Here is a 26,825-nt window from a genome sequence, read left to right on the forward strand (position 1 = left end):
AAAATAATTCTATTTATTGTGTATAAATTCTGATTGTATACTACTATTTCTGTGTTTTGCTTAAATATGCAGAATATTTATTTTTCTGTAAGGTTTATTATTTCGGAAAAATATTGATTTCTTTCACATTCCTGCTTCTAGCTTTTCAAAGTGATAATGCACTTCCGGTTAACGTTTTGACAGAAAAAGAAAAGAATGTGAAGAATTTTAAGATTTCAGGATGAGTTTAGGGTAAGGATTCATTCAGTCACCATAAAAACCAGTGTGCAGCAAACGGAAATGGCATCATTCTAGGATCATTCATTGTACACCCTCAAATCTTCATGAAGTTTTTTGACACCAGCGAAATGTGAGTGCATAGAGCACGGTAGGACTGTAGGTCGTTAAGCATTCTAACCATCACTAACAAGCATGTCACGTAGCACGGGCCATTAACTGATTTTCTGCACAATATTTATAAACCAGTAAAATCGTACACCAGTCCATATGATAATAATATTAGTTTAGATCACTGTGCTATCCGTCTTTGAAGTGATTTTCATAGATAGAATCTCAGCTATTACTTATATACTATAGTCTGATTTTAGTACTAATTACTAGGAATTGATTATAGAACCATTATTTAATTATAATGATGATTATAAGAAATATTTTTTTAAGATACTGCATGCATCTGAAATTTTGGCTACCAACTCTGAATATTCTCTATGTACCAATCTTTTACTACCAGATATTAAATTAACTTGTTTGATATATTAGATATACCTTTTGAATGATTAGCGACTCCCTTTATCTGAGATTTTTCTCTTACTGTGTATCTTTTACTCACCTCATTGTCATTTTATTCATGTGCCAGTCTTTAACATACAAGGGAAAACATTTCCTGTAAATAGTAAGTATTAGCATACCATTGATATTGTTGATCAGTCGTGAACATTTGATAGTGTTTTTATATTCATTAGAATAATAAAAAAAAATCTGATCTGGTTGTTTTGCAAAACATTATAACCGTTAGTGCTTATTTAATTGATGATTTCCCCTTTTTTTATTGCCAACTTCTTTATATCAGGGCTCAAAATTAACATCTGCCCGTCAGTCTGTTACTGGTTAAAAGTCTGGCGGACTGATATACATTTGTTTTAGTCAGTCCAATAGAACTGGTCAATTTTCTAAAACGTCATTTTGGAAAACATACTTATGGAATCTTAAACACACATTTGGCTCTTTAGATATCAAATGAACCAGATTAGTAAATATAAATCTCAAATAAGTGTTACAATATTGTCTGAGGCATATCATTGATATCATGTTAAATTCCGTTACTTTATTCTAATAACATGAACGAAATATGTTTAGTTATTTCTGAAAAACTCTGGTGGACTGGTAAATTTTTCTGCAGACTGGTTGAAATTATACTCTATCAGTCCAGCTGGACTGGTGACATATAAAGTTAGTTTCAAGCCCTATATATCAGAGATTTAATTTAAATTTATGATGTCAGAAATATTATTCTCAATTTTAAGACATGTGCATATTTTGTTTGAGCTGAAAATTATTTAATGGAACCTGGTTCATGTTGTAATTTTACATTTGTTACAATTTAAAATTCCTGCATGATGATGCAGGTACATATAATACCCTTAATAAATTTAAGAATCCAACAGAAAAAAATTCATGAAAAAGGCTCTGAATTTCCCAAAGTTGGCATTTACTGGTATCTTGTGTTTTGAAGTTGCTCTTGTAAACTTAAACATATGAAACATCTTGACATTACTTGTTTTTTATGACAGTAATTGCAATATGATAAATAGATTGCATGGTATCATAAATGTTACAAATTAGTTATTGGGATCTCTGTTGATATAAAGTATATGAAGAAAGAGGCAGTGATGTTTGTATCCGTGGAGAACAAATATGCCAGATGCTACTATCACAGGAACTGTCTAATTTCATCAATTTATTCAGTCTTTGATGCTTTATGAACCACAACACGATAAAATGAAGAGTGCCAACTAGATCATTTGTGGTGTAGACTGTGCACTTTGGCATAAGAGTTTAGCTGGATGTATTGCAGCTAGTGTTATTGTAATGTTACTATTATAAGTGTAATTTATGCTAAAATCAGTTATATCTTGATCTTTTGATTATGCATTCCATGTTTTTCATACAATATTACCGCTACTTCATCACTATAAATAAACTCTACTGCATTAACTTTGTCTTATGCATTGGATCCAGTATATCTGTTTGATTCAGCCCATATTTGTAACAGCTTCCTCGATTTATCTTCATATATAGCCCTAGCTACATGGATATATTTTTTATTGACATGCAATTTCATCATTTTTTGGATAAAGAAAATTTTCAAACAGTTGAAAGATATTTGATAAATGTAATATGTTCATTAATGGATTGCTGAATGCTAATTTTCCTGTCCGATCCTGACACACTTGTTCCACTTATCCTTACAATGCCCTTTTAAAAACCACTGAATTTGAACAGCCGTGTCAACAGTTATTGTCACAATATATTTCTTTTGAAATGTTTTTAAGAATTTTAAAAAAAAAGTTTTTTAAAGAAAACATGGAAAATGGCAAATTTCAGAATGTGTTGAGTCAGACAATCTTAATTCTGAAATGGAGTTCGATCTGCAAAAACTGCACTGATCAAAAGTATACCAAGTATAATATAACTACTGGTATAATGGTATGTGAATTATTTGTGTCTGTATAGATCCAGTGTTGTTTGAATTGGCCTTGCTTTCAGTGTATTGTCCTTCTTGGTGCATTTCTTGAGTGTCATGCTTGACTCTGTGGACCCACAGGATGGTAATAAGCTGATTGTATGTTTATCTTGCACTATCTGTCCCCTTTACTTAGTGGTGATTATTACTTTTACCTGGGACCTTCCTGATTGTGGTTAAACTCCCCACAAACACAGGACTGATACCACAATGCTTGGGAGTTAATGTTGTTTGATTTGTGTCTGATTTTACCTTACAGAGGTATAATCTGTAATTATTCGTGATGTCACACCATGGAGATCTTCGCTTTTCATTACAATGCCCTCTCTAATGGGCCATACCAGAAAGTTTCATTGGGCATGCTCAAAATTCTGGTACTTACTGAATGAAGGTTGCAATGTTGTTTACTTTACAAACAATCTATATACCCTTAGTGGGTTATATATTTCAAAAGAACTATATGGGAGATTAAACTTTGTCATCAAAGTCCTCTCAAGGTTTTTTTTATTTTAACTACTAAGGTATTCTAGGTAGAGGTGGGTTAGTTAACAGTGCAATGGAATAATGGCAAAAATAATAAATATACATGCAAGTTTTTTTCTTTCTTTTTTTTTAACAATGAGTAATTGGAAAATGTCTTAATGGGAGTTTCAGTTTTCAGACTCATATCTGATGTGTATAATGTGCATATATACTTGCATTTAATTGACAATAAGCTTTTTACATGTATATAGCAATCTAATTTGAATTGATGACATGGAGAGTGGAAATTGTCAAGTCATGGTTTCTTCATACTAGGCTTGTTTAGATGGAGACTGCGTGTATTTTGTGTTCACTCCATGTGTAGTGCATTTCAATGACAAGTGGTATGCATAATTAGCTGTTTTACTATCTGTCAAGAAGTCTTTCAAAACAAGAAAGCTGATGTTATAGCACAAATCTTCTTGCCAGCCGTAAGACTACAACCACTGATCTTAATGTAATGTTATTTCTTGGCAGTTGCTTGCTGTACCCAATTACACTGTGTAGGTATTAGCTTAGATTGTGAATTTAGTCATGTTAATAGATGGAAGTGACTGAGATTCAGTGATCAGTGCCAGGTATCAGGTGTGGCTTCAGGATCAGGTGACATGGTCAGTCACACACTTAGAGTAGTCCAGGTATTATATCATGCCTTAGGGTCTGTGAAATAGGGAGACCGGTACCGACTGTATCACACATGGATGGACTATTGTTGATCGTTGGAATGTCCCCCTAATAAACTGAAGATGATGTCTGCAATGTACATGTTGAAGGCCAAGACTTTGTGGTATGTATCTTTGCTTCCTTCTAAGTTTAGATAATCCAGGTGATTGTTGTGGTGTTTATGTATGTATTTGTAAACAAATGGATCAACAGGAGATAAAAATGGAAGCCAGTTTAATACAGGTGATGCTCATCTGTTGTTGTTTCAGAACAGTGTAACACGGTGGTTTAAAAGGTTGGGGTAACTTATAGGAAACGGAGAATCCATTAGCTTAAGCTGGTACTTTCTATACCTGACCGCAGCCAAGTATTTAAAATTTGTGGAAATGATCGGGACTGTGTGAGAAATTCCATCCGGGGTATCTCTATAAACTTGTGGATGTCATTTGTGATATCAACCCCATCTGTAAGAGGAATACAGTGTCAGAAATTTAAAGCTGGTGCAGACATTGATTGCCACTTTCGATAATTGCTTTTTTACATACTTTAAGTATACATCACATTCCTTTGATACAGTGTACCATTTGTTTCCTCATCTTTGGAGTCCATGGTGTTGTGGGTTTTTTTAGTAATTTCTTTGTGGTAGCTTGGTGCTTTACTCATCTTGATCCAGACTATATACCAGTATGCCAGTGAGGTCTTGCATGCAAAAATGCATTTATAATTTAATAAGTGCTCTCTCTCTCTCTCTTTTTACTTGTATATTATATAATAATGAGAAATATATCACAAAGCTGATTGGGTATTCTTGACTAATTTCTTTACCTCTAAAGAAACTATTGTTGAGTATAGGAAATCGGCTTGGTGATATTTTTTATTATGCTACTAGCTACTACTTGTGTAGATTCTTTTATATATATATATATATATATATATATATATATATAATATATATATATATATATATATATATATATATATATATATATATAAGGAGAGATCTCGAGATCATATGATAAAAAATACTTTGACATACATTGGTTGTCTTGGTCGACCCTGCTGTGACGGGATACTGGTAACCAATGACATGTAGCTATTGCTAAGCATGAGGTACCTGTTTCAATACAAGGCACCTTTATCTTTCTGGAGAGGCACTATATTTGTGTATGTTGAGACTACACACTTTGTAACTACAATGTACGTTTGACTGTGGCAGCTGGTCACCTTATTTGATACCTTTGTAACCCTTTCCTTATTGAAGATTATCTTCATCTTGTGACCCTATTCTTACATGCAGGAACTGTTAGGGTTGGTATCGTATTACTGAAAAATAAAGATAAAATTCAGAAAATGAATGTTAGGGCATGTCTGCTGATTACAGTGGTTGTGATTTCCATATTTTATAAATAAAAAAGGTACCTAAGGAATTTAAAGACTCTGAGATTCAATATCCCTTAGAAAAATATGTTTGAAATAATTGAGATGCATTTAAAGAACAACTGCTGGTTTCACTGATATATCAGATGACAGTAAGATAAGAAGAGATGTTCTATTGTCAGATTTAGCACAGGATCAAATACTTTTGTTAACGGTCCTGTCTGTTGACAAGAGGGATTGTTAAAAGGATGAAATTGATTTGTGTACCTATAATGAATCTCCATTCATCCATCTCAGATTTTGATATTAAGTAGAATAACACTTGGGGTAAACTTATTTGGTCGTTTTGTTCTATTCTATTGATGGGGAGGTCAATATTTATATATTTTGATTTCAATGGCCAGTAACAGTGGGGACATAGGTGTTTTGGGTCAACGGAAATTACCGTAAGTACCTTTCTCTCTTCTGCTTAATTTGCTCTTCAGTTTTATCAAATTCGTAAATCAGAAAGCGTCATTTAAACAACAGGTTCCGTGTATTAGAACTGGGGGCCCAGTGCTGTGATCGGAACCATTTATCCATGGCACATCTATTTTTTAAAACGATTTCTATAGGGGTATTCTGTGTTTTCCTTGGTGTCGTGTACCCTATATATAAAGAGGATTCAAATGACATTGTATCAGCGTGTATCGAGTGGAAGTCGGTGATTGAATATTGATCATGATTGAGGAGACCATTGCAGAGTTAAGAACTCGGGTGTATAGAGTGTCTAGTATCATTAGAAGGTAAGAAAAAGTGGTCAATGGCACCTAGCTTGATTATGTGTATGTGCGGGAATTATAACATTAACATGTTGTCTTGATTACATTTGTTGAACAGAGTTACCTCCCTTCCACTGCTTTTAATGTGTGCAGTGTATGTTCATTAATCAAGGCATTATGGAAATATAAAAGTTTTGTTCCTTGGAGTAGAAAGTACTTGTTAAACTCATTGGCAAGATGAAAAGTTAATGTAGAACTTAATCTTGGCATTGAAAACTTCACTGACAACAGTAGATTTGAATTTAAGAAATAGCAAACACTTTGTCAAGATAAATGACTTCTGTGCTATTTATATTTGTGATGATTTATTTGGTGTGTGTGAGGCTGAGTTTTTATTGCTTATAACATCTTAATTTCATGCTTGGTGTGAAGTGGAATGAGTTAGATAGCTGGTGAAGGGTCATCCTTCACCGCAAAGAGAAGATAGGTGTTCTACAGGTGATTGTCGTGCAAAATTCTGTCAATTAAACTACAGTGTAGGCAGTTGCTATTTCTGCTATTTAATTGCAAAATGATTGAACTTTCCAGACATAAGAAAAAGAGATAATGTATTTGTTGTTGTGAACTTAAGATGTTGGTTGAATTTCATTTCAAGTTTAGGTATAACAAGAGTGCTATTCCCTCACATAAACATGACCTGAAACTCGAGGTATTTTGTATTGGTGTTACATACACAATCCCCCAATCACAATGGGTTATTGCTTGACGGCTATCACATTTAAATCCATTGTAAGGGAGTAATATATGGACAGTGGTTTAAATTGGACCACAATGAACTGAAATAATTAAATATTTAGAATGAATTAAAGGAAGTTGGAACAAGGTAATTTCATTTGATATCACTTTATCTATGTCTCTTAAATTCTTATCAACGGGAAGAGATGAACAAACCAAATAGTAATTCCTTTATAAAAAAACAGTAAGCTAATTGATGAGGAGAGAAAATATATAGAGTACTGTGTGCCCTGAGAAACGATTTGATGTTTTCCATGTGTGTGTCTTTATTGGGTTGAGTGTCCTGTTCCTCTCTCTTGGTTATGTATTTACATGCTGTGATGATGAACAACATTGTTTGTGAACCTGGAGAGAGAATACCAAATGCTACCACAGAACATCCAGGGAGCTTAGTGACAGTAGCAGCGATTCCCAGCATTGTTCTGTAGACAATACAACTGGAGTCAGTCTGAGAGATACATGTGTCTTTGTTGTGAATTCCATCTACATTTCGTCTGTGACAGGTCTATGATCTCCGACACTATCCAAATATTGTGGAATTTTTAAGTGCTAAATCTAGAAGGGGAATTGCTCTGTACCTCATGGGTGCCGGGAAGTGATAAATTCATACATTTTGGAGGAGATTCTGTCATCAGAGACAGTATGTTCTTCTTAATGAAGCTGATAATTAAGATGTAATTAGCATCAGCAGTCACCTGTTTCATATACACTTTGAAAGCAAGGGTTGGGAAGCAGAATACCATCCTATGCCATACAGATGAAGAGGATTATTTAGTGGCATTGCTGATTAAATTAATACAGCTACAAGGAACTACTAGACAAGTTTTATGAGTGAAAGTTATGAATCTATGATTACATGATATAAATTTTCTGTTTAGATCTGTAGATTAAAATCTGACATATGAATTCATTCTTGGAGCCACCATATTGACTTGGACAGCACATAAAAAAGTTTTTTATCTGTTCAGTAGATATTTCTATTAAATTTGTTGATAAACTTCTCAGATCTGGAACATATATAGATTTGTGATTTTTCACCAGAGTGGGTCTGCGTCTGACATCACATAGCTTTTTCGTATGGCTGTTTTGAATGTTTTCGATCTTGCTGCCGTTTGATTGCTCCTCGTACCTGTGTTGGAGGGAAGGGTTGTCCGTACAGGGGTGATAAGTTGGATTCTGTATCCTCTGTTTCTTGCATTATTAACCCTTTTGATGAATCTGCCTCCAGATTGAACTGAAAATCTGTGTGATGATGGAGGAGATTACAGGCCTCTGTTGATGGTGAAATTTATAACACCAACAGTTATTCTTGATTTTGATGTAGTACAAGTTTTACCTAGAGGAGATTCAGGAGAACTGGAAAAACAGATTTGGTGCTCAAAGATTTCAAAACAGATTTTTTAAAAAAGAACTGGATTATATTAAAGAGAGGATATCATAGATCGGTATTACTGGAAGCCTACTGTTCAGAAGGTGTTATATGGTTATCTTGTAAGAATTTGAATTATACTTTGTAAGATAGCATCGATTATCATGCCCTTTATCTTTTGGGAAGAGAAATATGGATGATGGTGTTGCACAGCTTGGGAGTTTGGTGTTTACATTACTACCTGACTACAGGCGCCTTGAAATAGAGAAGAATATCATGCCCACCTTTGTAGACTCATTATGTAAGAAGCAGACGGCAGCAGAAACCAATTCAATCTGTTATTTCTGCTGAAGGATACTAATATATTTTTGTGGAGGATTATTATCTGAGGAATTTAGTGTGTGTGTGTATTTTTCTTTCCTCAAAACATTTCCAATGAAAATTATGTCGTGGATGTCCTCGTTTGTTTCTGGTTCAGATAGCACCAGGAATCGACCCCCTACTCCAGATTTTCCCGTAGTGTTACCAGTAAACGTATCTGGACCGAACAATTTGTACACACCACAAAATAGCAGGCAGCATGTCTCGGCACCGAGCACACCGACAGAGAGCAATTCCCTGACCAGACAGAACTCTCTTCCACCTACCCACGGACTGGGACCCCACGTCATCACTGTCAACAGACAAAACACAATTCCACGAACAGGCCAGAGACCGGTGATTCAGAATGGGATTATCAGAGTCCGTGGAAGATCATCCACCCCGGATAGGATGTCCCCTGGAATTCCCCCCACACCAGTCACCCCACCGCCAGGATATTCCACCTCACACACAATGCAGACTGTGCCACCCTCTCCACGGGCAGTGAGGAGGGGCATCAAAGTTCTCCCTGGCAGCCCAGGGGTGGGCAGACGGCCTCCGACACCCGATGAGTCTGTCATACAGGACCTGTCATGGCTCGAGCATCATTCTGTGTGGACAGACAGGCAAGGTTTCAAAAAGTATTTATCTCCCTAAAAACATTGCATGGTTTGTGCTATATTTGTATTCCTTTTGTACACATGTCTCATCATGGGTGTTGATGTTATTGTTGAATCATTGTTTTAACATAGGGGAATCCTATAAGTAAGATTTTTAATGTAAACACATGGTCAAACTATGGCCTGATCATTAATCATCACATACATGGTTGAGTTTTAAAATGGAAATCATTTACATTTTGCCATGCTATCTGTTTATGATTTCAGGATCATAGAATGTTTCTTGTACTTACAGTAATCAGCATGCATGTTGGCAGTTATGTGGAAGTAATAAAGTTTGGCTTTATCATAAACACATTATAAAACATCAAATGTTTGTGCAAAAACAGATAGTGTTGGAATGACCTGTTCTATCATAACATATGGTTCACATATATACATCCGAGTACCTTATTTATTCTGTTGTAGAGTTGCAGTATACATCTTGTTGTCTTTGATGTGGAAACATTGCCAAAAATAACTTTTCTATGTAAGGGGGGCTTAACCAAGGTAGAGGGAAGCTAGGCCATCAAGATGCATTATCACTATCAGCAGCTATCTCACTTTGAGAAAAAAAAGATTCAATCACGCTTCCTGTTTCACACCAAGAATTGACATAATTAGTTGTGATACATAATGCCAAAACCAATACCTGTAATAATTACTAAGGAATTGACTGGCAAAACTTTTTTTTTAATGATAACTAATCTGTCGGATTTGATTTCTGTATGATCTGTATGATCTTTGAATGGTGGAATGTTGGAATCCAGATGTCTTGGTGTTGGATCTGGCAAAATCCACCTATGTTTATTATTTACAGAGTGAACTAGACTTTTTTATGAATGCATTCATGGAAAGAAGTGATGTTGATTGACGTTTCTCATACAGACAACTTATTCCTCACAAAAAAGCTTTCTGGCACATCATTCTTTGAATCATGTTTCCATTGACTAATTGCATGATACATTGTATGTGTGTGCATTGGAAATGATGACAACTGTAGGAAAGAATTCGTAATCCATCAAATGCAAATAAATTTTTGTGCCCTTGAGATTAAAGAATGGGGGGTTGGTTGGTCTGTCTCTGTTTTTAAATTTTTTTTTTTTTTTTTAATATCTCTTTCTTTGCTATGAAGTTTAACCTTATAATCATAATGTTTGAATGATACAAATGGAGACTTTGCAACTGGTGAACTAAAAGGTCAAACTAAATTACTGATAAGGTTGAGGCCATTCATAAAGGTCAAAAAGTACCTTTAATGTGGCCACACTGGAGAGTATTAAGGACATAAGCAACATTTCTGAATGATTTCCAAAATAGTTTGGAATTTTCTATTGTAGTGATATTACCACACGTTGTATAACGGCCTGGGTAATGCATTGGTTAGATCAGCTTACTAGGCCTACTCATCATCGCTAGCGGGGTAGGTACTTCCGGAGTCAGTAAGCATTACTGATTCCTGAAGTACCTACCCTGCCTCAAACCGTAGCTGTATAATGAATGGAACCCTCGATTTTCATAAATATTAATAAACTGACACAATCATTTAATGATTATCACAGTCATGATAATGTATTTCCATATTTTAATGGCTGGTGCAGCCATTAAAATATGCAAATATGTTATCGTATCACAGTAAAATGTGTAGTATTTGTATACAAATAAAAACAAACAAAAAAGCTGTCAGATTACTCTTTTAGAAACAAGTCGAGTATATAATGAAACCCACCTTAACAACAGATGCTATGCTTGCAAATTCTGTATCGATAAACTTATTATGATTGGCTATGATTGTGTCATTTTAATCCCAGATTCTATAAGCATGTTTTGTCACACAACATACACTAAATTTTTCATATTCAGAATTGCAGTCATTGTTTCAAGAAGAAAATTATTTCTTCTATACTTAAACCTTCAGAGCTACTGTTGCTTTTTGTTATTTCTTCAATGTTTTGTGAGTACATGTCTATACTCTAGATATGAAATTACGAATGATAACAATGCAATTATTTAGACTCTCCATGTTAGAAGTAGCAGTACATTTGGGAATTTTTTTAGGGTAAAATACAGTTGACAGGAACATAGAAATAGGGGTGGGGTAACTTCCCTTTATTGAGTAGGAAATGGTGATTGGGGGGGGGGGGGGGGGGGGGGGTCCAGGATTATGACACTACCTTGCCTCCTTAAGTCTGCTGGTTGTAATTGATTATACTAGATATACATTTCCTTTTCAATTACTTTATAAAATTGAATATTACATTGGATTTAGAACCAGATTTTCTTTAGTGCTAATGTGGAGATGTAGTCTGTTGACTGTAAACTTTGAGGTTAATACACTTGTGCATCATGCATTGATTCAACAGAACAAGAATTTTTCACTAAAATTGAGTAGAATTTGCATGTTTTATATGATAAGTATAGCTTAGGAGGCAGATAAACCGAGTCTGAAAAATCTACAAAGGTTGGTTTTTGGTTTCCCTGGAAATGTCACCTAGGGGGAGGCAGTTGTTCGTGTGTGTGGTAATATAAAATAGGAAGTAGATTGACATTAGATGTACCTAGATTGAATATAGATTTGAAAACTCCATCACCCCATGAGTACCCTCTAAAAGATCACACAGACTTTATAAGGGCCATGCACTTAGTGTCACATCAGAGTTTTTATCAGGCAACTGAAATCTTAATTACACAATATACTCAGGTAATTCAATAGCATATTTCTTTTAAAAGGCAATTTTGGGTGCTAAATATACACTAGAACAATTAATTCCAGTGCATATACATTCTTTTAATCTTGATTACTGATTTCAGGCACCTTTTTATACCCAATGACTAAAAATAAGTATACAGAGAAAGTTGGAGTCAGAGTGTACAGGGAGTGTCTAGATGTACAGGGAATGTCAAGGTGCACAGGGAATGTCTAGATGTATAGGAATGTCTAGGTGTACAGGGAATGTCTAGGTGTACAGGGAATGTCCAGGTGTACAGGGGATGTCTGGGTGTACAGGGAATGTCAAGGTGCACAGGGAATATTAAGGTGTACAGGGAATGTTAAGGTGTACAGGGAATGTCTGGGTGTACAGGGAATGTCTAGATGTACAGGGAATGTCTAGGTGTACAGGGAATGTCTAGATGTATAGGAATGTCTAGGTGTACAGGGAATGTCTAGGTGTACAGGGAATGTCCAGGTGTACAGGGGATGTCCAGGTGTACAGGGGATGTCTGGGTGTACAGGGAATGTCAAGGTGCACAGGGAATATTAAGGTGTACAGGGAATGTTAAGGTGTACAGGGAATGTCTAGATGTACAGGGAATGTCTAGGTGTACAGGGAATGTCTATGTGTACAGGGAATGTCTAGATGTACAGGGAATGTCTAGGTGTACAGGGAATGTCTAGGTGTACAGGGAATGTCTAGATGTATAGGAATGTCTAGGTGTACAGAGAATGTCTAGGTGTACAGGGAATGACCAGGTGTACAGGGGATGTCTGGGTGTACAGGGAATGTCAAGGTGCACAGGGAATATTAAGGTGTACAGGGAATGTTAAGGTGTACAGGGAATGTGTAGATGTACAGGGAATGTCTAGGTGTACAGGGAATGTCTGGGTGTACAGGGAATATCTGGGTGCACAGTGAATGTTTGAGTGTACAGTGAATGTTTGAGTGTACAGTGAATGTCTAGATGTATAGGGTATGTCTGGGTGTACAGGGAATGTCTAGGTTACAGGGAATGTCTGGGTGTACAGGAGATGTCAGGGTGTACAGGGAATGTCTAGATGTACAGGGAATGTCTGGGTGTACAAGGAAATGTCTGGGTGTACAGGGGATGTCAGGTTGTACAGGAAATGTCTAGGTGTACATGTCAGGGTGTACAGGGAATGTCTAGATGTACAGGGAATGTCTGGGTGTACAGGGAATGTCAGGGTGTATGGAGAATGTCTAGATGTACAGGGGATGTCAGGGTGTACAGGGAATGTCTAGATGTACAGGGGATGTCGGGGTGTACAGGGAATGTCTAGATGTACAGGGGATGTTGGGGTGTACAGGGAATGTTGGAGTGTAGGAAAATCAAGGTTCAAAGGAATGGTGTGTACACATAGGGTGTCAGGGTGTACATGGTGTGTATAGTGTTTATGTAGAAAGTTTGAGTACACATGGGATGTTAGGTTGTACAGGGGATAATAAGTCAGGGTGTAAGGGAATATTGGGTTACTCAGGGGAATGTTGAGGTACATAGGGAAAAGTCAGGATGTACAGGAAATGCGTTGGTATGATATAAGGGATGTCAGAAGATGTCAAGTGTGACACAGTGTACAGGGGAAAGTCAGGCGATGTAAAGAAGATGTCAAGGGTGTAGAGGGGAAAATCATGAATCAAGTGGTAAATCAGGGGTATAGAGGGGAAAATCATGAATCAAGTGGTAAATCAGGGGTATAGAGGGGAAAATCATGAATCAAGTGGTAAATCAGGGGTATAGAGGGGAAAATTATGAATCAAGTGGTAAATCAGGGGTGTAGAGGGGAAAGTCAAGCTGTAAATCAGGGGTGTAGAGGGGAAAGTCAAGCTGTAAATCAGGGGTGTAGAGGGGAAAGTCAAGCTGTAAATCAGGGGTGTAGAGGGGAAAGTCAAGCGGTAAATCAGGGGTGTAGAGGGGAAAGTCAAGCGGTAAATCAGGGGTGTAGAGGGGAAAGTCAAGCGGTAAATCAGGGGTGTAGAGGGGAAAGTCAAGCGGTAAATCAGGGGTGTAGAGGGGAAAGTCAAGCGGTAAATCAGGGGTGTAGAGGGGAAAGTCAAGCTGTAAATCAGGGGTGTAGAGGGGAAAGTCAAGTGGTAAATCAGGGGTGTAGAGGGGAAAGTCAAGCTGTAAATCAGGATCAGGGGTGTAGAGGGGAAAGTCAAAGAATAATTCAGGGGTGTAGTGGAGGGGTGAATCAGGGGTGTAGTGGAGCAGTAAATCAAGGGTGTAGTGGAGGGGTGAATCAGGGGTGTAGTGGAGGGGTGAATCAGGGGTGTAGTGGAGGGGTAAATCAGGGGTGTAGTGGAGGGGTGAATCAGGGATGTAGTGGAGGTGTAGTAGAGGGGTAAATCAGGGGTGTAGAGGGAAAGGTCTAATGGTAAGTCTGGGGATGTGAAGGTGAAAGTTGAGAAGAGAGGATGTCCAGCGAGAGTCTGGGGCTGTTATAGGGAAATGTCAATACAGTAATGTACAGTGTCTTATAGGGGAATGTCAATACAGCAGTGTACAGTGTCTTATAGAAGAATGTCAATATAGTAATGTACATTGTCTTATAGGGAAATGTCAATACTGTAATGTACATTGTCTTATAGGGGAATGTCAATACTGTAGTGTACAGTGTCTTATAGGGGAATGTCAATACTGTAATGTACATTGTCTTATAGGGGAATGTCAATACTGTAATGTACAGTGTCTTATAGGGAAATGTCAATACAATAATGTACAGTGTCTTATAGGGGAATGTCAATACTGTAATGTACAGTGTTTTATAGGGAAATGTCAATACAATAATGTACAGTGTCTTATAGGGGAATGTCAATACTGTAATGTACACTGTCTTATAGGGGAATGTCAATACTGTAATGTACACTGTCTTATAGGGGAATGTCAATACTGTAGTGTACAGTGTCTTATAGGGGAATGTCAATACTGTAATGTACAGTGTCTTATAGGGGAATGTCAATACTGTAATGTACATTGTCTTATAGGGGAATGTCAATACTGTAATGTACAGTGTCTTATAGGGGAATGTCAATACTGTAATGTACAGTGTCTTATAGGGGAATGTCAATACTGTAATGTACAGTGTCTTATAGGGGAATGTCAATACTGTAATGTACAGTGTCTTATAGGGGAATGTCAATACTGTAATGTACATTGTCTTATAGGGGAATGTCAATACTGTAATGTACATTGTCTTATAGGGGAATGTCAATACTGTAATGTACATTGTCTTATAGGGAAATGTCAATACTGTAGTGTACTTGATTGATAGCAAGGTGACATTGAATTTTACATGTCAGTCACTTATTTATCAGCATGTAATTTACAAACACTCAAACAGGTTTCATATTTGGCAGGCATATTTCCATTGAAGATTCTTTTTGATTGATGCCATAGTGTGGTGTTAACTTAGATTTCCATTCCTTTCCAATCAGTTGCTGTTTAAAAGAATTCTCTCTATAAATTCTATCTCATTTTATCATGATGTGTGTAGGTGTATTGCAAAGTATTCATGAAATAGGTTGGAAATGAGAAGATATACACTTATTATAAAATTATCAAATATATACTACGAGGGCCCTCATAATTTCTACAATTTGAAGTATTTTTTATTATTGTGAAGAATTTGGACATATGATTTGGAACAAACTTCTGAAGTCTTTGAAGTCTCAGCAGCTAAGCTGCATAAAGATGGTTATAAAGTTTCCCCTGTCATTTGAAATTCTATACAATATGCTGATGTGTGTTTCAGCACAGCTATTTTGGTTTTGTATGTGGGTAATTGGAGTCTTAATTGTCAGTCCTTTGATTTTGAAGATGGTGAAACCTGTGAGGTACTAGCTGGGTTTGTGTCATTATTTTATATGTACTATGGTTTCTTGTCTTTTATCTTTCCTGTATATATTAATCAGGGAGGATGAGAATCCAATGGCTCTAGTTCATATTGCATATATATATGAAGGACTGGCAAATTCTGTTAGGACATTTCCTGTATTAATTTTATATATTCAGTGGTCTTTGAAATTATACATTTCTGTAAGAGTAAACCTCTAGATGATGGATTAAATCAATGCTATTGGAGGAACCCATTTGGCCGATGATTTGGGCAGCTATACCTGTCTGAAGCCGAGAGTGTAAATTCTAACAAAATTCCTGTAGATCAAAGCAGGCTTTAATGACTTCCTGCAAATGTACAAAACTTATCAATTATACCAAGTTCTAATATCGCAGCAGGTGGAAATAGAAAAGGAATGCACCAGATATCCATTTTATCAATGATTTTTATCACTCCTCATCAGGGGAAACATCGTTAGTCTGTGTCATTAGAACATGTGGACTTTAGGGCTGGATTTTTTGTGTTCATAGTGAATAAATGACACCCAAAGCTGTAAACTTTCCATAGGTTTTGTTGTCTATACATGGACAGGTTTGACATAGAGTTGCTGGAGGGAACAAAAATCAAAAAATCAGATAAGAGTACAAGGAGTTGTTTGTGTGGAGCATCTTAAATAACGCTGAAGTATGTCTGATAAAGTCACAATTTCTGCCAGCTCTTGCCAACAAATTTAACTCTTTGATTGAAATTTACAGCAGTTTTGTGGAGTGAAAGTGAAATTCTTGCCTGACAGCTACCTGATTTTGATGAAGTGGGCAGGGATGTTTATTGGCTAATGATTTGTTGATTAGTGGCCAGTAACCCACTATGACAGAAAACCCCCAGGGTCACATCTGACCTCTGGAACAAGGACTCTAAGGTGGCTAGCTTGTCAATCCGGTGCAAATTCAATAGGAGTGGATTGTCATGATAGTGATAATCAGATTAATATACATCTCAAAGGAAATCAGTCATATTGTGAAGCTATAAGCCATATTACTGAGAGGAAGTGCTTTGACAAGGTGTAGAAAAGACCTTGATGTAGTCTGGCCTGCCTGGTGGTGAATGACTATTTTTGGTCGATGACTGTTCTGGAGGCTAAGTGGAATGTGCTGTACTAACTGTTGAAGACTTGGTGATCGGCTGTGACAGACATTTGTGTTTTGGTTTTAGAAGTATTGTGTTGTTATGTCTGATTCGATCGTCACGTCACATGGGCCTCTGAGGTCCACCGATTCTGTCATTAGGTTTAGGCTCGGAGATTTGGGGATTATGGAGGATGATGTTTTTGATGACTGGACAGAAGTCACTGTCAAGTAAGATATATTCAAGGCTTATTCAAGCTGCTTTGAAACACATTTCAACCGATTACATAGGCAGTAGCTTCAAAGAATGACAAGTTTTACTGATGTATGTAATATTGACACTTATTGTCAGTTTGTGAAGTCCTGAATTATGCATGCAATGTATTTAAACACGAGATTTAGTATCAGAAGATTGTTCAAGTATTTTGTTACCATTAGTATTTAATTCAATGATTGTCATTTGTCTGGAATGGGGTTTTTTCTTTAAGGAGGGAATACATTAAAGCATTATTGCATTTATCAAAGTCAGGCATATTGAAGCATATAGATTTTTTTTTAAAGCAACAAGAAATTTAGACATGGTTAAAGATGACATTCACTCAGTACAGGAAAGGTATGATATATAGAAAATATATTTTGGTCACAGTTATGTTTTTTTTTTATTGACATGTATTTGTCTTTTGCAGGGAACAGCCCATCTTCACAACGAAAGCACATGTATTCCAGATTGACCCGGACACCAAGAAAAACTGGATTCCGGCCAGTAAGAGTTCCGTCAGCGTGTCTTACTACTATGACACAACACGGAACACTTATCGCATCATCAGCGTAGACGGATCCAAGGTGAGATAATCATGGCTTTTGTCTCCGTTGGGATTTCATGATGAACGGATGACAGCAGGATATGTATGCATGTCAATTTTTGTCACATTTTGTTGGAAAGGATTAAGAACACTTATGTTGCTGTCAATATACAGTGTAACATGAAATACCTAAAGCAACACAGGTATCAGTAACAGCAATTTGTACAACCAGCCAGTAGCTTTCTTTGTAATTAAGATGGCCAGGTTTGTTGCTGTCAACAAATGTGTAAATTTCTTGGAAATTTCTATGGTTAATCATATTAAGTAAATGTATAGGTATAGTTAGAATTATGCCAGGGATTTATAGAATTAATTCAGATATGTGTGAGCCATGTGGTTCATGAGCTAATTGCTTAGGACCACATCCTACAGTATCACATTCAAAGTAGTGGCATGCTTTATTCAGGTAAATGGGTATTCATGGTTGTCTGTAATGAATATATTAGTAGCTGGGAAATGAAATGGTGGTGTAATATTGCACTTTGTAGAAGGCGAGTTTCATGTCTGGTAGATTGAAAAAGTTGTGATTGGCCAATTACAAAAGTCTGCACCTTATCTCTCTAGATTATGTAATAAGCATGGGTGTCTCTTCTCAATCCCAGCAGCACCCTGTCAAGCTGTTTACTCACAACTGGCTTGTTTTCACTGGCTTTTTTCTAGGGAGATATTAAATGAGGATGTGAAATGGTTTGGGATTCCAAAGTTGTGATGCAGACGATAAACACAGTGAAACAAGTCTTTTTGATAAATGAAATTGTTTATTCCAAAAAAATAGTTCATGGTTTGATGGAAATAAAGTATGCAGTTTTTCTAATTCTTTTTAGGTTTTTAGGCCAACAGCTATCTTTTTAGTGAGCAATGTTTGGTTTCTGACGTGAGATTAGAAATTTTATTTGAATTGCACCCCTTGAATTTGACCTTTACAATGCAAAATTTTTACTTCTTTTGCAAAAAAGACAGCATATCATATATCAAATCAAATATTAAATCTGTGTGATGTAAGACAAATAATCTCTCTATTATTTTTTGTGCTGATTGTAAAATCTAGCAGACATATAGATCACTTTGAATCAGACACTGCTGATATGAGTGACACTTTCTCGCTAAGTATGGAATGGTCAGAACTTTTAACAAATAGTATGTCATCTTTGTTAAACTATATGAAAAATTCAACAAAGAGATGAAATGATCAAGCTTATGGCCGGTGACACATTTATTTACTTGAATATGCTTGTCTTTGTTATATGTATTGTGTTTATAAATCAAAATGTGTTGCTCAATTTCTCTTCACGCCTTTTAGGCATCAATAGTTTTGGGAAAGGATCTGTGTATGTGAAACATGGTCTAGATGGTTCAGTCTATAAAAAATATTTGAATTTCAATTCTGTGTATAAAAATGCTTGGCAAATGAATTAATTTGCAAGAAATTAAGGAATTTCTGAAAAAGACAAAGTTCACATAAAATTGTAAATTTTCAAAAAATTGAAGTCAATGATTTTCACTTTCTGGCATTAGGAACATTTAGAAACTGCATCATGGTGAAAGATTTATGACTATACATGAATTATATAGTAGTTTGTACATTAGGATGTCAGTAAGTACATTATCACCATTTTGTTGAATTACTTCAAATGTAAGGTGTGTTTCAAAAATTCTATATGATACTTATAACCTGCAATTTAATTGTTTTATAGGTGTATTAATAATTTTTTGTTTGGATCTAGTTGCATGCTCATAATAAAGTTCTTTATAATATTCTGTATCAATGCTGTAACAGCATTTTCCAACAAAATTCAAGAGCTTTACTAGTTCTTCTGTAGGTGGATTTCATTAAAGAAACCCTCCGTCACTATTGAAAGTATGAAACCTCTATACTTTTATTCATACTGAAAAATTTGGCATAAATGGACATTTGTTGAACTGGAAATCAACACTTAAATTTGACCTTATAATTGTTATTTAAATTAATTAACCAAAAATCATTGACAAGAAATTGCATTATGTTATGGCTATGTCCAAATTTCTAGCATTCTCAACATCAGAAATCAGTTTCGATTATTTGCTTGGATCTGCCCTGAAGGACATGAGTCAAAATGCCTTAATTAATGAGGCCGTTTCGTTAGAAGTCCAGGCTATAAATCAGTTGTACAATGCAAGTCCAGGTTATGATATGGCTAGAGGCAACATCAGATGTTAGTTACCTACCTACATAATATTGTAAAGTCCATACAAATCCTGAAACTACAATGTAGTAGTACAAGTTTACAAGACTGACACACTTTTTTGATTAAGAATAACTCCGATGTTTGTACATTTGATGAGAGAAAACAACACCTACGTCATTGTTCGTTTGGCAGGTTACATTCACAAGAACTTATGCCAGTTGCTAGACCTTAGTATTACATAACTTGATCCAGGTCAAGAAAGAGTGAATAGTGACAACTAATGTGTAGGGTGGATTGTCAGTCAGTGCATTTGTTATGATTCAGCTATTCAGGTCTTTTGAAATTCTACATGACAATTTGTTGTATGTAGCCTAAAATACTTCAAATCAGTTATCTTAGCTGAAAATAAAGTTTTAGAACATTTGTGATTTTATAAAATTTGAAAAAATATTTTATAACATTTTGACCCTATTTCATATTGTTTACTTTTCAAGATTTATGGCTCTCTATTTTTATGTGTGTGTGTGTGTGTGTGTGCACTTTTTCAATGGAAGATGGAAGGCTATACTTGTATTATGATCTCTTTCCTTGTGATTGTAGGCCATTGTCAACAGTACCATTACTCCTGGGATGACCTTTACCAAAACATCTCAGAAGTTTGGCCAGTGGTCAGACCCGCGGGCGAACACTGTATATGGTCTAGGCTTTCCCTCGGAACAAGAGCTGCAGAAGGTTGGTACCAGAATTAGCTGCAAGAGTTGACATTTTGATGGGGGGGGGGGGGGGGGGGGGGGACTGTCCCACCAAAATTCAAAATAATAAAAATTGGGGATGATTACAATATTGCAAGTATACCAGGATATGCTTACTGCCCTAATTCATTAGCTTCAAGTGATCTATTTCTGTTTTTATGCACATTGAGTGAAGACTGTGCTCCTAAGTTACATGGCTTTTGCATAAAAATAGGCAAACAAAATATCTTGGGGCAGTAGATGTAAAACAAGTTTACAACATCTATATTTTAAAACAGAGAATTCTAGTTTGATTTTGCCTCAATCGACTTTACTTGCTGTGGGTTGTATTAACCAGATATATACCTACCTTGTAGCTCATAATTGTAGTACTGTCTAATACATGGATTGTACGTTAAAATAATTTTACAATATTACATGTTCCTGTACTGTATACAGTTCATAGAAAAATTCAAAGAGGTGAAGGAAATGACTCGCCAGGTGATCAACCAGCCACCGCCAACACCCCCGACAACCAATCAGAACTCTACCTCACAGGTGAACGGGAATGAGGAGTCACACCCCTCCTCCTCCAAGCACGCAAATTCCTCTCAACCAAGACAATTCTTGCATCACAGAAGCTCTAGTTTGTCTGCCATGCAGGTTGGTGTGGGTTGCTTCCCTTTGTTTCTAACCCTTCATCGTGCAGATTAGTGATGAAGAAAAAACATCTTTACCACAAACAAAAATTCTTTTATGGTTTAGAAGAGATTTTTTTTTTAGTAACGTGATGAAAATAATGATATATTTATGCCATACAGTCTTTTGAAGCTGTAGGTTACTTAGAATGAGATCATCTGTGATGTAAGACTTCTAAAATACAAACAGTATCATATACAACACATTCATGTTATATTGTATATAAATATCTCAGATATTCAGTGTTATGTCTGCATAGTACCAAACATAATGAAAAAAATTTCCAGCGCTAAGACTAACTACCAATTACCTTTGCATTGCTTGTCTTAATTCTGCTTTTATTTTTGCCCAGCAAGACATATATTAGGATGTAAGAATTAGCATTGTGAGTGGGGCGTGTACCGACTAATGTGCATGAATTGTTATTATGGTGGATGATTTTATATACTTCCATGTTTAGTTAAGGACAACTATATTCATGACATATTAAACAGACATTACACTTGTAGACACATTTTATTTAGTAGATATGTGACGGGTCATTTAAAATGGCATACTACTGTATCACTAATTGCATGCAGGTGATGAGATACATGCATTGAAAGTGGATTTTGTTTTTATGAAATTATAATGCTTGAATTGATGAGGAAAAAAAATTAAAGATAGAGCTCTGGGCTAAATGCTTTTCTTCTTTTCATACTAAATGCAAGATACTATTCTTGTGTCTTGTTTATTCTATTTAAACTATACTTATGTACATTTTATATTCTTGTGTCTTGTTTATTCTATTTAAACTATACTTACGTACATTTTAGGGCACGGACACACCCAAACAGGATGTGAATTTGCGAGAGAGACGTAACTCCTTTAACACACCAGGTTCTCCAAATAATAGCTCCAACAATGCTTCCGAAAGTCAACTCAAATATGAAAATGATCGACTTAAACTAGCCTTAGCACAAAGGTAAAGGATGTGATATTCGATATTTTCTAAAAAAAAAAAAAAAAAAATGCAGTCAAACACATTTATATGATGAGGCATGTTTCCATGTGGTTTGTAGTTCTACCAATGCCAAGAAATGGGAGGTGGAGTTACAGACCCTTAAAAACAACAATGCTCGATTGACGGCGGCCCTACAGGAGAGCACTACCAATGTGGAGGAGTGGAAGAAACAGCTCGCTGCTTACAAGGAGGAAAGTGCCAAAATGAAGAAAAAGGTCGGACATAGATACTGTATATGTTTGTCTCCAGGAGTGCAATAACAGCATAAATGTCTCCCATCATCAAACCCATTTAGATTTCATTTCATATTTTTATATACTTAAAGAACCTGTCTGAAAAAGTTTAAAATTATTTAGATTTATTTTTGTGTCAAAATTTAGTGGGTCATTAATTTGTTACTAAAAAGCATGACAAGTATTTTCTAAGAATCTATTTCAAAGAAAAATTAGTATTTTTCAAATTCAGTAGGATTTGCAAAATTGCTAAAGATCATCTGCAGAAAAAATAACCAGGCCTGGAGGTTATAAAACTTTTACCGTACTCATACTCAAACTCAGCAGTGTTTGTTTCGAGTCCAACTCTGAGCAAGCTCCGAAGCATACTCGAAAACTCTTAAGCATGTACTCCATTTGAGTATGAGAATGATTTTATAAAAGTTTCTTAACCTTCACTTTTGAGCTTAAGTACGATTTAGAGCACAGAGTTTGAGTATGAAAATGGGCTCAAATTTTATTTTATAACCTCCAGGCCAGATTTGCAGTGTGTATTTGTCATGAAATGTATTTCATTATTAAACACAGATAGTGGAACTGGAAAAGAGACAAAGTGGATCTGAGCAGGTGGCAGCTCTTCAGACTGAGTTACAACAACTGACAGAGAGGCTGGAGCGAGTACAACTCGACAACCAGGACAAACAAGATGTGAGTAGGGGCAGCCACATGGGACTTGGTCCTAACTGGGTCTTTATCTCCTTTAGTCAAATAGTTTGAGCATATATTTATTGACCATTGCTTACTTCTTTGTAGGAAATTAACCAACTCGGTCTTCGACTCAACGAACTCTCAGCAAGAGAAACTCAAAGTTCAACTTTACAAAATCGATGCAAGGTAATATCTCAATCTGAACAAAGTGTACATTAATTAGATTACATTTGCTTGGAGTAATTAAATAAGGTAAACTTTTTGTGCACCTTAGATAGTAGATCAAAGGACAAATTGTTCTTTAACTGGCTCTTTGTCTTCAACCTTGGTCATAACTTTTGAACTAAACTAGACACACAGATGTAGATTTCATATTTTCTTGACTAAATGGTCAAGACCAAAACTACTTGACTGATGGCAAAGTCATTCAATGTCAAATTTGACTAAGGTTACATTTGGGGGCATAGTGTCTCACAAGCATTATCTTGTATTGATTCAACAAATATTACCAGATCGATTAAATTTTCCAGAAACTAGATGAGGAAAATGAACATTTAAAGTTAAAAATGGAGGACCTGCAGAGACAGTTGACAGAAAGAAATATGTCACATGACCAGGAAAGTTCCGAGCTGCTTCGTCTGGAAGATCAACTCGGCAGTAAAGTTACAGAACTGTATGAAATCCATGAGCAAATTATTTCATTAATACGGAAGGAATCTCACAGCTGATAGCTGATTGTCTCCATTAACCACAATCCATGGTGTGACCATACAGATTTACTGTTATACAGGAGTGTCGGCTCTTCCACTTCAATTTCGATGACCAAAGGGAGCTTCTGTAAAGGGAGTGTATTTTTTTTTTTAATGTGGGAATGAATTGAAGGTCTGATGTATTGTGTGGGTGTTTAGTTTCGGGTCTTCTTTAATATGAGAAGATAATTTTGTTGTCAACTGATGGGAAACAGTTATAAAGTATTTTGTGTACTTTCTACATTATGATTGTAAACAATCAATTTTGTGCTGTGTAATTAATATGCATGTACATGTGATATTGAGAATGCACAGAATTTAAAGCACAAATTATACAAAAGTTTGGTACATTGCATACCATATATCTAAACATAAAGACAATTTCATTGTTTTAATAAAGATCTGTGTGAAATTTTCAAAGAGATGTACACATTATCTTCTCATACAAACAATTTCATTGTTTGAATACTAGATATGTATCAATTTTCTTCAAAGTGATATATATATATAGGTTTACATTTTATGTAATCCAACCATGCAAACAATCTCATTATTTAAGATCATTTTAAAATGTTCATAATGAAAGAGTGAAAGAATTTTAAAAACCTTGTTTTCAAATTGTTTGCCATCTTCCTGGCTAGGATGTTTGTCACTGTAAGCATGGTGTTTTTGGCTAGGATGGCTGTTACTGTAAGCATGGTGTTTTTGGCTAGGATGGTTGTCACTGTAAGCGTGGTGTTTCTAGCTTTTGGAGTCAGTGCTATGCTGGTGTTGTATTCCTTATTGCCGCATTATTAAGGGCAGCAGTGTTAGTGACTTCGTCTTTTATTTCTGTCATGCCTGAATTTTATCAAGTGTTGTGAGACTTAGCAGCTTTTCAAAGGAGGTGCCCAGATTGCCTTGGGTGCTTGCTTATACATCAACGTCCATTTTATAAATATACGATATTATACCACAAGGATCTGGCTATTGTGTTCTTGTATTATGGATCCGTCTGATGCACATATCCAGTCTGTATTGTATGCTATGTTTTATTCTATACGGAGACTATGCCATTTAAATTTTATTGGTTACAGAGATTTTAAAAATATTTTTTAAATCATGTAATTAGATGTAGTGCACACCATTTCCCTTAGACTTAAGGAACTGATTTTACTCCCATTTTATATACCATCACATGTACGAGTTTAAACCACTATGCAAGTCACGCTCTCTATACATGTATACATATTCCTATGTTGTATAGGTACCTTTTATCCGGTATCCATATCTATTTACTGTAGGACTTCTGTATATCAATAATTGTAGAACTACTAGTATGTTTTCACGTTTGTTATCCGTCCAATGAACAACCATGGCTTGCTTATTTCGGTGAGGGGATTATAACTGTAATCTGTACATCTAGTCCAGGTATGCATGTCTGAAGCTGTGGTACTTGATCATTTACCATCAAAGGTCTCTTTCATGAAAACAAAATATACAGGTTGGAAAATTGGATATGTATATGCTTTCTTTGTACACAAAGTGTATTTGTATGTGCAGCATTATATAACATTTCTTGAAGTCTTTTAATGAAGTGATAGTAAAGTTTTTAAAATTAATATCACCAATTTGTGAATGCATATACGAGCACATGCTTCCTATATGTTTGATAGTAAAGCTGTATATGCAACTGTAAATAATCTTAAATTTTTCTGTAGTTTATTATAGGTTATATATTATATATTTGTGGAAACCAAAGATCACGCATGTTTAAGATTTACCTTTTGATATTAACAAGAACCTGTCTAATTAAATCGATTATTTTCACGTTCTAATCTTAAATCAAAGGAGTGGTTGGTATACTCAGGGAAAATAAAGTATGTTGAAATAGATGGATTTAAAAACTTCACCACAGTATTACACAATACATATTGTATGAAGCATAAACTAGGTCATGTCAAGTACATTAAGCGAGACTTGCCTTCAGAAATAGTTGGAGGTTTACGATTCAAAAACTTTACAGCCATTTTACCTAATGTCAGCTTTTTCAAGGTTATATAATTATGTAGTTGCCTTGTTAATTAACCTGTTGTCATTATTATCAAGTTGTTTTAATTTGCCATCATAACTAATATATGCAATATTTATACATTATATGAAATATATACTCATTCATGAAAATGAATAAAACGAAGTACAATCTATTTGTTTATTGTTTATTTCCCTCTGAATTATAAACATGTACATATCACAGGTAACATTACAGCCATACAGAGTAATTATTATGGAGAAGGCAATAGTACTGTAGATTTCTCACTAAACTTAGTTTAGCAAAATTCTCATTCCACATAAAATCACAAGTACTTTAGTCTGAACTTTAATCTGTATAAATACGTAATAAATAAATAATAGCAAGACTGGATTTTACAATGGAAACTTTTCCCAAATGCAAGTGAATTAGGAATCTACAGTATTTGATATCGGCATACAATGTAGCATAGACTGGCCCCATAGCTTGTATCATTAACACTTTCATCTCATTCACTGTGGCAAGTCTGAAGCCCACCATTGGAATGTCTGGTAGTGGCTAGGATTTGGAGCCGATGTTTGAGAACCAGCTGGACAGTTCCGACATACTGGACATGCTGCCTAGCTTGTTGTAGAAGGAACTCTCTTTCTGTATACTGCTGGTCTGTGGTAGAACCGCCGCTGCTTTTTCTGTCAAGGAGAGGGAACCACTGTCTGCGACCTGTTGGACAGAAAGCA

General features: G+C 35.7%; 2 protein-coding genes across 17 annotated transcripts in view; one reads left to right on the plus strand and one right to left on the minus strand.

Moving 5' to 3' along the window:
* The first annotated feature begins 147 nt into the window (after positions 1 to 147).
* On the plus strand, positions 148 to 26,263 carry LOC125652873 (homer protein homolog 2-like). 16 transcript variants are annotated; one of them, XM_048882327.2, is made up of 9 exons: positions 148 to 231; positions 17,634 to 17,790; positions 20,576 to 20,707; positions 21,166 to 21,369; positions 22,221 to 22,369; positions 22,467 to 22,623; positions 23,209 to 23,328; positions 23,434 to 23,514; positions 23,859 to 26,263. In XM_048882327.2, exons 1-9 carry the CDS (start codon positions 221 to 223, stop codon positions 24,054 to 24,056), a joined length of 1,209 nt encoding a protein of 402 aa, XP_048738284.2. In that variant the 5' UTR covers positions 148 to 220; the 3' UTR covers positions 24,057 to 26,263. The 16 variants fall into 16 exon arrangements, with proteins under 16 accessions (XP_048738284.2, XP_056021878.1, XP_048738283.2 ...); XM_056165903.1 differs by having other exon boundaries at positions 21,166 to 21,264; XM_048882326.2 differs by having other exon boundaries at positions 153 to 349.
* LOC125652871 (conserved oligomeric Golgi complex subunit 1-like) overlaps positions 26,262 to 26,825 on the minus strand; it is a 41,081-nt gene continuing 40,517 nt past the window's right edge. Inside the window, exon 28 of the mRNA XM_056165897.1 lies at positions 26,262 to 26,808. Coding sequence (XP_056021872.1) covers positions 26,647 to 26,808 — 162 coding nt within the window. The 3' untranslated portion in view covers positions 26,262 to 26,646. The remainder of the gene's footprint in view (positions 26,809 to 26,825) is intronic.

Source organism: Ostrea edulis, chromosome 5, assembly GCF_947568905.1.
Source record: "Ostrea edulis chromosome 5, xbOstEdul1.1, whole genome shotgun sequence".
Classification (NCBI taxonomy): domain Eukaryota; kingdom Metazoa; phylum Mollusca; class Bivalvia; order Ostreida; family Ostreidae; genus Ostrea; species Ostrea edulis.